The sequence below is a fragment of the Myotis lucifugus genome, unplaced genomic scaffold (assembly GCF_000147115.1).
Source record: "Myotis lucifugus unplaced genomic scaffold, Myoluc2.0 scaffold_977, whole genome shotgun sequence".
NCBI classification, from domain to species: Eukaryota; Metazoa; Chordata; class Mammalia; order Chiroptera; family Vespertilionidae; genus Myotis; species Myotis lucifugus.
This window is the reverse complement of record NW_005872025.1, coordinates 26810-39911: the sequence shown is the minus strand read 5'-3', so window position 1 is coordinate 39911 and position 13102 is coordinate 26810. Positions and strand designations below refer to the sequence as shown.

General features: G+C 48.0%; 1 protein-coding gene across 1 annotated transcript in view; it reads right to left on the bottom strand.

The window, feature by feature from the left end:
- Nucleotides 1–12554, bottom strand: part of NLRP13 (NLR family pyrin domain containing 13) — an 18734-nt gene extending 6180 nt beyond the window's left edge. The window contains exons 1-5 of the mRNA XM_023747788.1: nt 12272–12554; nt 8209–9793; nt 5105–5272; nt 2469–2636; nt 436–567 (exon numbers count right to left, since the gene is read on the bottom strand). Coding sequence (XP_023603556.1) covers nt 436–567; nt 2469–2636; nt 5105–5272; nt 8209–9793; nt 12272–12554 — 2336 coding nt within the window. The remainder of the gene's footprint in view (nt 1–435; nt 568–2468; nt 2637–5104; nt 5273–8208; nt 9794–12271) is intronic.
- Between the last annotated feature and the right edge of the window lie 548 nt (nt 12555–13102).

Here is a 13102-nt window from a genome sequence, read left to right as displayed (position 1 = left end):
TTACGCTAAGTAAAATAAGCCAGTCAGTGAAAGAAAAATACCACATGATCTCGTTCATTTATGGATAATAAAGAACATTATAACCTGATGAACAAAAATAAATACAGAGGCAGAGAAGCATCGAACAGACTGTCAAACTACAGCAAAAAAGCTGGGGAGGGTGGGAGGAGGGGGAAGGTTACAGATCAACCGAAGGACTTATATGCATGCATATAAGCATAACCACTGGACACAAGACACTGGGGAGGGGGTGAGGGTATGTGCCAGGGGGTAGGGGAGGTCAATGGGGAAAAAAGGAGACATATGTACTACTATTTGTAATACTTTAAACAATAAAATTAAATTTAAAAAAACAACAACAACAAAACAAAAACATATTCTTGCCTGGCCACTCCCACCTGCAAAGAAGATACTTGGACCCAGGGAGAGACTTACGAGAGCTCCCTCAGGGCACACTTTGACGTGTCAAAGGACTTCTGAAAGCTCTTCACCTCAATATTAGAGAGGTCATTGTCGCCCAGGCTGAGGAAGCGCAGGCTGGCGTTCTTGTTGAGTTCCATAAAGAGACTGCGACAAGCCACAGAGGTGAGGTCGCACGATTCCAACCTATCAAAGAGGCCCCGAGTTGGGCAATAACTCCAGGGTGGAGTGGTTGTCCATTCAGAGGTCTTCTTGCTGCACCAACAAAAGCTGACTTCTTCCCATGCCTCAGCCAGGGTGGCCTCTGAGTTAGTGCCACTCAAAATGTGGTCCAGGGTCCAGCATCACCTCAGAGCTGGCGCCACCTGCTGTAGCTCAGAGGGTGTGTTCCAGGAATCTGTGTTTTAACACTCCACCCTCTCCATCTCCCAGCCCCGCCCCCCGCCTCCCCACCCTGCCCATCTCTGATGATTCTGTTATAAATTAAAATGTTATGACCCAGCAATTCCACTCTGGGACTATTCAAAAGAATGTTTGCACCCCTATGTTCATAGCAGCCTTATTTACAATAGCAAAGATGTGGAAGCAGCCCAAGTGCCCATCCGTAGGTGAATGGATAAAAAAAAGCTGTGGTCCATTTACACCATGGAATACTATTCAGCCGTAAAAAAAAAGGGGGGGAGAAGGAATCTTACCTTTTGTGACAGCATGAATGGGCCTGGAGATTATTATGCTAAGTCAGTGGTCGGCAAACTCATTAGTCAATAGAGCCAAATATCAACAGTACGATTGAAATTTCTTTTGAGAGCCAAATTGTTTAAACTTAAACTATATAGGTAGGTACATTGTTATTAACTTAATTAGGGTACTCCTAAGGCTTAGGAAGAGCCACACTCAAGGGGCCAAAGAGCCACATGTGGCTCGTGAGCCGCAGTTTGCCGACCACTGTGCTAAGGGAAATAAGCCAGTCAGAGAGAGACAAATACCATATGATCTCACTTATATGTGGAATCTAATGAACAAAACAAACTAACAAACAGAGTGGAGACAGACTCATGGATACAGAAACAGACTGACAGCTGTCAGAGGGGAGTGGTTTGGGGGCAGGGTGAGAAGGGTGAAGGAATTAAGCAAAGAAAGACTCATGGACACAGACAACAGTGTGGTGATTGCCAGAGGGAAGGGGGTTGGGGGTAGATAAAAGAAGGTAAAGGAGAACAAATGGTGATGGAAGGAGACTTGACTTTGGATGGTGAACACACAATACAATATACAGATGATGTGTTGTAGAATTTTATACCTGAAACTGTATAATTTTATTAACCAACTAGAGGCCCAGTGCACGAAATTTGTGCACTGGTGGTGGTGGGGGGGTTCTTCAGCCCGGCCTGCGCTCTCTCGCAGTCTGGGACCCCTCAGGGGATGTCCACCTGCCAGCTTAGCCCCACTCCCCGCTGGCAGTCCGGGGCTCTCACAATCTGGGGCCCCTTGCTCCTTACCATCCACCTGCAGCAGAGGAAGGAGAGGCTTCCACCATTGCCACTGTGCTCGCCAGCCACGAGCCTGGCTTCTGGCTGTGTGGCGCTCCCCCTGTGGGAGCACACTCACCACCAGGGGGCAGCTCCTGCTTTGAGCATCTGCCCCCTGGAGGTCAGTGCACGTAATAGCGATCGGTCGTTCCAGCGACAGGTCATTCCACTGTTTGGCAATAAAATCAATTTAAAAATAAAATAAATATGAGAATCACTGCTCCACACCCTTGTACTTTTCCCTCTGCTAATCTCCTTCCATATCCATGGCTGCCATTCTGGCTCCTGTCCTCTCAATGACTCCTCAAGCATAGGGGTGGTCTTATTTCTGTGGAATTAAATCCCTGGGATTTCAAAGTCCCAGTTCCCTTAGTCCAGTGGTTGAAGAAGTGCAGCTGGGGCTTCAGTAGAGCTAACATGAGAGCCAGTGTTCTCAGCTTCCTTTCCATGTTGGAGCAGAGTTCAGTCTAGCATCAGGCTAGGATAGTTTGTGTTCCTCACTGGAAACCAGAGACTTACCACAGGTACTTGAGTTTGCATGCAGAGTGCTTCAAGGTTCTAAAGATCATCACGGACAAACCAACTCCCAGTTTGTTAGAACTCAAGTTCAGATGGGTCAGCCGATTGTTACCATGGAGAAGCAGGACCAGCTCCTTCAACACCCGCACAGGGGTGATCGATTTGCACCTGAGGGAAAAAAAAAAACACCGAGAAAGCTTGTGTGAGGAGTGGTGAGGGGCGGGGACATTGTTTCCTCATCTTGCCTTTCTACCATCAACACACATACACATAGACCCTCAAGGATGTACAAGATATAAAAGGAGCCCCAAATTTGATTTTTGAGTCATGATACTGAACCTTTGAAGAGGCGATCTAAAAATATATCCCCCCAAAAGACAATAAACTCAGTTGGACATATAAAGTCAGGAGTCAGCCCTGGCCAGGTAGCTCAGTTGGTTGAAGCATCATCCCAATGTGCCAAGGTTGTGGATTTGATTCCCCAGTCAGGGCACACACAAGAAGCAACTGACGAATGCATAAATAAGCGGAATAACAATCGATGTTTCTCTCTCAAATCAATAAATAATGTTTAAAAAATAAGAATAAGTTCTAGCCAGTTTTGCTCAGTGGCTAGAGCATCAGCCTGCAGGGTCCCAGGTTCCATTCTGGTCAAGGGCATATACCTAGTTTCAGGCTCCTCCCAGGCCCAGGCCCTGGTCGGGGTGCATGCAGGAGGCAACCAATCATTGTGTTTCTCACATCGATGTTTCTCTCTGTCTTTCCCTCTTTCTTCTACCCTCTCTAAAAATCAATGGGAAAATATCTTTGGGTGAGGATAAATAAATAAATAATAAAGACAGGTGTCAACCTAGCTGCTTCCCTTCCCTAATCTGCCATGATGAGGTCCTGGGCCCCGCCCTCCCTCCCCCCTTCTAGGAAGGTGACCTCCGACATCAACCCTGCAAGGTCTGATGAAAACCACTCTCTCCTGTTGTTTTATGTGTGTGTTTAGCTTGTTTCTCCTTATCTTGAGGACTAAATGACAGAACCAAAATGTTGGTGGGGGTGGGGGGAGGATGAAAAAGACCACCATGTAAGCCCACCTCCCCTGTACTTGATCCAGCTCCTTCAACACTCTGAGGTTTGAGGAAAGTCATGATCGCCAAATCTTCTGCTCTTAGTTCCTTGAATCAACATGTGTCCGATATTTTAGACCTTGAGGTATGATGTTACGACGGATGAAGAGTAGGATAGAATTCGTTTGCCAAGACTCCAGACAGAGCATCCTACCCAATGCCATCTCCAATTCAACCCTAAGCAGGACTCACTCTGTCCTCTATCAGCTGTTGCTTCCCTGGCTTCTCCTACAAGGTCCTCTTCCATCCGCTCATTATTTTCCATCTTCACGCTGGATTTGAGACCCTGTCGTTTCTATTTACATCATGCTAGAGGACCGGTAAGTCCAAACCTATGCTTCCATTTCAATGACTAGGTCTTTACTCAAAGTTTTTTAGATAGGAAAGTCCCTTCTTTTAAAAAAACAACAACAAAACATATATATATTTGATTTGATAGAGAGAGGGGAAGGGAAAGGGAGAGAGAGAAACATTGATTGGCTGCCCCCTGCACACGCCCTACTAGGAATCAAGCCCGAAACCTGGGCATGTGCCCCGACTGGGAATCAAACTGGCAACCTTTTGGTGCATGGGATGGTGCCCAACACAGTGAGCCACACCAGCCGTTTCTTAAGAAACTGATTTCTTCTTCTTGGGGAGATGTCGCCCTCTCATAAACTATTCTGATCATTTAGGTGCGTTTCTCCAACACAGTGTAAGCTCCATGAAGGCAGGAGTTACCCGTTCTGTTCACGACTCCACAACCAAGATAGAAACACCCCTATAATATCTGAAAAGTTCTCCAGTCCTTCACATCCAACTCAAATCAGCAGCCTCACTCAGCGTCTTAAGGAAAAATGTTTCTCTACACATACCTCTAGGCTAGGGCAAGATCGGGCATGACAGACTCCAATTTTTTTTTTTTAATTTCAACCTATCCTGCCTACGTGGCAAATTCACGAATACAAACACCTTTATTTTCCTTTTTTTTAAATATACATTTTTTTATTGATCTCAGAGACAAAGAGCGAGAGAGATAGAAACATCAATGATGAGAGAGAATCATCCATTGGCTGCCTCCTGCATGCCTCCTACTCAGGTTGAGTATGCAACCCAGGCATGTGCTGTGCCTGGGAACCGAACCCTGACCTCCTGGGTCATAGGTCAATGATCAACCACTGAGCCATGACAGTCAGGCTTTATTTTCTCTTTTAGCCTACTTTCTAGCAAATAGATACTTACTGTAGGAATCAAAAAAAGTGTTGTTCGCCCTGGCTGGTTTGGCTTAGTCGATAGAGTGTTGGCCTGCGGACTGAAGGGTCCCAGGTTCAATTCCCATCAAGGGCATATGCCTGGGTTATGGGCTCGATCCCCTGTAGGGGGCATGCAGGAGGCAGCTGATCCATGATTCTCTCTCATCATTGATGTTTCCATCCATCTCCCTCTCCCTTCCTCTCTGAAATCAATAAAAATATATGTATTTTTTAAAAGTGTTGTTCTGCTCTGGTATTCGTCAAATGGTGAGTGTCCCACACTTACGTCAGTCTCTGGAGTTTGCACCGTGGGTTTCTCAGCTCATAGCAGAGTTTCCTCATCACTGCTGCATTCAGCTTGCTGTTGCTTAGGTCCAGCTCACTCACGTTCCCATAGTGGAACACAGAGCAGATGTCCTGCCACTGGTGAGTCTTGGAACTGACAAGCCTCGTCCTTGATCCGGAAGAGAGAGAGAAGGCTAGTGAGTCCCTGAGCCTCAACCAACACCCAGAATTCACTCTACTGGAGGCAAGAAAAAAAAGACCCTAACAAACTAGGTGTGGGCATCCCCTGGTGCTCTGGATATGAAAATGTGTAGCCCCAAAACCATTGTTCCCAAAATACCGCATGGGTAATCCCCGCAATCCTCAACAATTCTTGTCAGAGGAAAGCAACCTCATAGGTGAGGCGAGGCAGAGGGAAGGTTTAACTCTTAAAAGTTCAGACTAAGTTCAGCAGATCCCCAATGAATTCGGAACTCTGCCCCCTAGCATTATGTAATCTCTGTGCCCCAATTTTCTATCTCTGGAAGGTCATTGAAAGGTCACAAAATTGTTTTAATCCTCACCTGAGGATATTTTTCTATTGATTTTTAGAGAGAGTGGGAGAGGAAAGATGAGAGAAATATTGATGTGAGAGAAACACATCTATTGGTTGCCTCCTGCACACACCCCGACCAGGGCCTAGGCTGGGGAGGAGCCTGCAACCTAGGTATGTGCCCTTCAGTCTGCAGGCCAACGTTCTATCCACTGAGCAAACTGGCTAGGGTGAAAGGTCATAAATTTTTTTTAATCTCAGATGAGTAAAGTAAAACAAAAAGCCTATTCCTCAAGTACTTGAAAGATATAGAATTCCTACTTGATGCCTATTCCATGAGCCCAGAATTGTAGCAGTGTTACAATAGTTGTGTCCAACCTTAAGTGTGTGTGTGTGTGTGTGTGTGTGTGTGTGTGTGTACTTGCCTGTGCTTCATATGTTTACTATCCCTGTTCATTCTGATATACAGACAGAGTTAAAAACCACTGAGGAGCCCTAACCAGTTTGGCTCAGTGGATAGAGCATCGGCCTGTGGACTGAAGCATCCCAGGTTTGATTCTGGTCAAGGGCATGTACCTTGGTTGCGGGCACATCCCCAGTAGTGGGTGTGTGCAGGAGGCAGCTAATTGATGTTTCTCTCTCATCGATGTTTCTAACTCTCTATCCCTCTCCCTTCCTCTTTGTAAAAAATCAATAAAATATATATATTTTTTAAAACACCGAGGAAAAACAGGAAGAAGTTGTGCAGTAGAGAAATAGGAAATGACCTTCCCATCAGAAGATCTGTGATCACCTTTAGGAAAGGGGTGAAATCTCCGTAAGCCTTAGGGTGATCATGCATTGAGTAGGGAATGATGACTGAGCACTGATCCTTGCAAGAAATGGGATCGTCCTTGGGAAGACACTTCTAGTAAGAGCACTTACTCACATGACCCAACAGGGACCAGGACCTAGAGTCTCTGAGTAGGGTTTTAGGCATTCCAAGACGGGACACATGACAGCCAGTTTATATTGAACAGTTATCACTCCAGACAGAGCATCTTACTAATATTCCAATCCGGGTGAACACAAAGAAATTAGTCTTCTCAAATTTCAATTTGTTCAAAATCAAAATGGTCCTTCTCGTGGGTTTTAGGGTTTGAGGACACATGTGGCAGGCTCTGTCTCCTGAGAAAAGCTTAGAAAACATCCCTAGAACCTGAAATCATTAGCAGAACAGCCAGATTCTCTTATCTGGACTGGGAAAAAAAGAGGAGGAGGAGGAGGAGGAGGAGGAGGAGGAGGAGGAGGAGGAGGAGGAGGAGGAGGAGGGGAGAAGAAGAAATGAACAATAAAATAGCAATAAATATGTATCTAGCAACAATTGAATCTAAAAATCAAAATAAATGAATAGGAAATCTAATGAACAAAATAAACTGATGAATAAAATAGAACCAGAGGCATGGAAACATGGGACAGATAGACAAGTCTCAGAGGGAAGATGGGGTGGGTGGGGATAGAGTCACCAAAAAACATATGTGCATATATGCATTACCTATGGACACGAACAATAGGGTGGTGAAGGCCTGGGGTGGGGTGGGAACCAGGTGGAGGGAGGCAATGGGGGGAGGGGGCCATATGTAATACTTAACAATAAAGATTTTTTTAAACTAATAAATAAAATTAACTTTTTCAAAAAAAGAAAGAAAGAAAAAAAGAACCCAACTAGTTGAAGTATTTCTGGGATTCTTCTTCCAAGAGAAGTCATCAATGGTTGTCATTAGTGTCAGGGATGGGACAGGGTCATAGGATAAGAACCAAAGGAGATAAAAATAGTTCTGGATTCTCCTTCCAGCAGACAACGGGGCAAATTCATCCGAACAAGCTTCAGAATTCAGTTGACTCCGTCAGCCCCACTCCCACCCCAACTCAGGCTTTAAGGAGAAACATCTAGCATTTGGTTAAGGTTCTGGAGCTCACAGAGAGCTGGGCACTCATCCAGGCTGAGCTATTCAATAGCCACCAGGGCATAAGCCAATTGTCATTTTATCCTTCACTTTTCTTAGCTATTATGTGTGGCAGTAACCATTCCCCCTCCGTTCAGCTGTGGGCAACAGATGTCAGATGATTCCTTAGCACAATGCCTGCACATACCTCCGTGTGCAGTGCCTGGGATAGAAGTTTTATCTTTAACTTAAATATTATATATATATTTGATTTCAGAGAGGAAGGGAGAGGGAGAGAGAGATAGAAACCTCAATTATGACAACGAATCATTGATCGGCTGCCTCCTGCAGGCCCCCTACTGGGGATCGAGCCTGCAACCCAAGCATGTGCCCTTGACTGGAGCATGTGCCCAAACCCAGGACCCTTCAGTCTGCAGGCCAACACTCTATTCCCTGAGCCAAACCAGTTAGGAGCCAGGGAACCCAGGAGACTCTCCTCCCTGGGTAATGCTGATCAGTGATGTTTGATCAATCCTACCCATTGACAAACACAACTATGACAACCGAATCCCAGGTTACCACGGGAACTGGGGCAGAGCCCGCAAAGACGAGAGATCGTTGAGGAAGAGACAACGCTGAGTTACTCACCCTGACGTGTCCCTACGGCTGGTCAACTCCGTTTGCGGAAGGAGGCAGCTGACGGAAAGCCTGAGCTTACTTAACCTCTGACAGTGCCTCAGACAGAACGAGGTCGCCTGGAGCTGCAGGTCGCCAACCTCCAAGTCAGCTTCCAGCAGGTGGCTCAGAACCTGCTTGACAAAGGTCTCCTCCTGCGTCTCGTACAGGCACTGAAAAAATGGCAGCAACTCAAAACTGTAGGGGACCATGTCGGACACTGAGAGCTCTTCTGCCCATTGTAACAACTGGTCCATGATCCTGGGAGACATCTGACAAGGCAACGCGTCTTCCACTTGCCTTGCGAGGTCCTGGTTCAAGAAACCAAAGGTGAAGAGTGCCATCTGGTGCCAGTAGGAGTTTGCGTCCACCAAGGCATCATCCAGGACCACCCTCATCTCTTGGTGCTTCGAGAGGCCACCGACGGCTCCATCCTTTCCCCTGAGCACGTAGAACATGGCCCCCAGGAACACCTGGAAGCTTTGGTGAGTGAAGGTCAGGCAGTCCTCACAGTCACTGACCTTCCGGAGAATGTTCAGCCGGAGGAGACAACGGATCAGGGGTGCCCGCAGGCGCCCGTGCCCCACGTCCTCTTTGGAAAACGTGAAGTTGGAGGACCACATCCCATGGGCAGCCAGAGAGCAGAGAGCCTGCCACTGCTCTGACCAGCACTGCTTTGACCAGCTCACCTCTGCCGTCTCGAAGACGCTGGAGAAAAAGTAGGCGTACAGGCTGGTGGTGGTCTGGGCGTTCAGCCAGAAGGAAGGACGTCGGGGCATCTGGCGCTTCAGGCAGGAACACACGGTCCAGCACACGAGGGGGGCGGAGCAGGCATGGGACAGAGCTTCGTTCTTTCTGACCCACTGCGCGACTTTGTTGGCTTCGTTTCGGTCCCTGAAGTACCTGAAGAAATATTCCTTCTGGTCTCCCTCCGTGAACCCTGGGATTTGTAGACACCATGGATGCAGTAACAGTTGTTTAAGTTCCTCACTGAGACAATCCCTGGTAGTGACCAGTAAGGTGGCCGTGGGAAGGAGTTCCTTCTTCAACAGGTGGAGTAGGATGCTGGCCGCCGGGAGCCGCTGGTCCCAGTTTGTACATGGCAGGCGGTGGTCCACTTCGGAGGGCAAGGCCATCTCCTCAAAGCCGTCAATGACGAACAGGAGCCTCTCGGGGTGAGTCATGGCGTGTTGGATGGGGATCTGAGAGTCGGCCCAGTCCCGGGAAAGCAGGCCTACCAAGGTGGTGTCTTCCATGTCTCTGATGTGGTGGCAGCTGATATAGAAGACATACTCGAAGCTGTGCTGGAAGAGCAAGCCCTCTGCCCAGTGCAGCACAACCTTCATCGCCAGGGTTGTCTTCCCAACCCCTGCTGGACCATGCAACACGATGGTCCGGGGCTGAGCTCCCGACCCCTTGGGGTACAGAAGGCGCCTCAGCTCTTCATGCTCCCGCTCTCTGAAGTTACGAAGGTAGATGTGGTCTTCTGGCCACGGGATATTGTCCCACATCCCCAGTAACCGAGCCTTCAGCCTCACTCGGTACCTTCCTCTGTGGACTGAGAGAGAGAAGTGAGTCAAAATACAAAATGCTCAGGAGACATTTCAGCTTCGGGAATCATTCAATCATGACATTGTCTAGCCCTGGCCTGTGTGGCTCAGTTGCTTGACCATAATACCATGCACTTAGAGGTCACTGGTTCCATTCCCAGTCGGGACACATGCCTGGGTTGTGTGGGCTCCATCCCCAGCAGGGGGCATGCATGAGGCAGCCAATTGAAGGTTCTCTCTCATCAATGTTTCTCTCTCTCCCTCTCCCTTACTCTCTCTCTCTCTCTCTCAAATCAACAAAAACATTTTTAAAATAATGAAGAATTAAATCTCCTGGAACAAGATAAACAATTTCTGCCTTCAAGGGTCTCGCTTTTGGGAAGAGGCGTGATGGGGGCAAGTGTCAAAAGGTAGCAAAAGTGAACTCGTTTTATGATACACACACATAAAAATCCTACGACAACACAGGAGAGATGAGGATGTCTTTGGAAGAGGGGAAAGGGATCAGCAGAGGCTTAAATTATGAGAAGCATCCAGTCCAAGACATAGAAGGAGATACTTTCGGGCAGGGAGAGCTGCTCATGCAAATGCCCTGAGATGGGGACTGAGAACATTCTAGAGCAGTGATGGAGTGTCTAGCACACACACAAAAATACACAGCTACCTATTAAGGCAACACTGTTAGGTCTAATCAAATAATTGAATTGATGCCCCCTCCCCTGGGAACTGACCTTTAGGCCACTTCACAATGGACATTCCACTTGCTTAGACCACATTCCTCTTGCTAAGACCATTATCTCTTCCCTCCAGACTTTCCCAGGATTGAGACCTACACAGAGAGTTCTCCGCCCAGCAAAAGCCTGCCTAGAGTCCTTTAAAAACCTCTAACTCCTGTCTTTGGGGACTGGCACCATTTGGGATCTCAGCCCATCTGGTATCCAGATGACCTAATAAATTCATAATTCTTTACCCCTTTGGGCCTCATGCGTTCCTCTTTTGGTGACCCTAACAAATTCAAAGTCCAGAAACAGACACTGGCATCTAAGAACTTAGCGTAGAATCAGACAGAATGTCCAACTTGCAGGTGGCTTCCGATTTAACAGACGGGGAAGGGTATCATTTCTGGAATACTATCCATTGGATAAAACTTCAGGAAAAAATGGCCAAGGTGGACCCGGTAAAATGTTCCATCAAACAATTTGTCTGTGATCATCGTAACATCGTGTGCACACACCTGATTGTTCTTCGGGGGCCTCTGGTTCTTCCTCGCCTGGGTCTTGGGGTCCCTGAGCCATCTCTGAAAGAAGCCATGATGATGGGGAATGAGAAACCTCAGGCTGGAAAGGGGTAGGCGCCGATGGGTGCTCTCAGTAAAACCAGCTCTCTCTCTGGCTAGCTTGGGGGTGATTGGGGAAGTCACATCCCCCAGCTCCATCAACCCAACTACTTTGGAAGCTCTCCATGTTGCAAAGCCCACGCCACACCTCAAACCCCTCTCTGCCTCTGGGACTTGGGTCCAGCCAGACCCCCGTTTGGCTCTTCCCCCAGGTGTCCACTTGGCTCACTCCCTCACCTCCAAGTCTTTCCTCAATTCTTACCTCCTCATGGTGGCGGATGACCCCGATAAATCCAACACAGACCCCCTACATCACAAGTCTTGGGCTCTCCCCATCCCCCTTATTCCTTCTCTTTTCCAATGCACGTGTCACCCTCTAACACACCACATGACGTACTTATTGATCCAATTTCTCATCTGTTACTAGCAATGTGGATGGAGCCCATAAAAATCCAGCAGCGGGGAGGGAGGATGGGAGGGAAGAGAACAACCAATGAACTTGTGTGAGTATGTGCATAACCTGTGGACACAGACAATGAGGTGATGATGGCCTGGGGGTGGGGGATGGGAGCGGGCTGTAAGAGGTTAATGGAGGGAAAAGGAGGACCTATGTAATACTTTCAACAATAAAGATTTTATTAAAGATAAATTTAGCCCTAACCGGTTTGGTTCAGTGGATAGAGCGTTAGCCTGTGGACTGAAGGGTCTCAGGTTTGATTCCGGTCAAGGGCATGTACCTTGGTTGCAGGCACATCCCCAGTAGGGGGTGTGCAGGAGGCAGCTGATCAATGTTTCTCTCTCATCGATGTTTCTATCACTCTATCCCTCTCCCTTCCTCTCTGTAAATAATCAATAATTTTTTTTTAAATTTAAACCCAGCAACCACATCCTTGCTTCTATCCCTCCATGTCCCCATCACCCATAGCCCCCCAAACCCCATCATGTCCCCATCCTCTCGGTCACCCATTCTGCATGTCCCCTGAGACTCCCTCATGTCCCCATCCCTCATGGCCCCCCCATGCCCCATCATGTCCCTATCCCCATGTCCCTCCATGTCCTCTCCCCCTTCCCATGTCTCCATCCCCTCGGTCCCCTATCCTCCCCACATTCCCCCCAACTCTGTGCCCCCCATGCCTCCAGCCCCACTCACCATTCATCTGGGCTCTCAGTTCCTCACAGAGCGAAGTCAGCTTCATGTCCTCAGAGATGCGGAGGGTCACGTCCCACACCTGCTGTCCCGGGAAGTACTCCTTTAACAGACACAGCAGATCCGTGGGGTCCGCTGCCTTCAAGTTGGCCCAGGGGATCTTCTCGGAGCTCTCGGGCAGCAGCTGTGGGGACTGGAGGCCAAGTTTGAATTCCTCCAGCTGATACCGGTCCAGGCGCCTCAGGTGAGAGAGCAGCTTGTCATACAAGCGGTTGTCCACAGCCATGTCGGCGGAGGAGCTCATCCTGCCCACACACCAGAGTCCCGGCTTCCCTGAGACCTGTCCCGCTCACAGAACAAACAGGACCTGCACACAAGGAAGAGTGAGAACCGTAAACCATGGCCCTGGCCGGGTAGCTCCATTGCCTTAGAGCAGTGGTTGGCAAACTCATTAGTCAACAGAGCCAAATATCAACAGCACAGCAATTGAAATTTCTTTTGAGAGCCAATTTTTTTAAACTTAAACTATATAGGTAGGTACATTGTTATTAACTTAATTAGGGTACTCCTAAGGCTTAGGAAGAGCCACACTCAAGGGGCCAAAGAGCCGCATGTGGCTCGTGAGCCGCAGTTTGCCGACCACGGCCTTAGAACATCATCCCCATACGCCAAGGTTGTGGGTTTGATCCTGGGTCAGAGCACATACAAGAATCAACCAATGAATGCATGAATGAACTGAACAACAAATCAATTCTCTCTCTTTCTCTTTCTCTCTCTCTCTCCCCCCTCTCTAAAAATTAATGAAAATATATCCTCACCCTAGCCGGTTTGCTC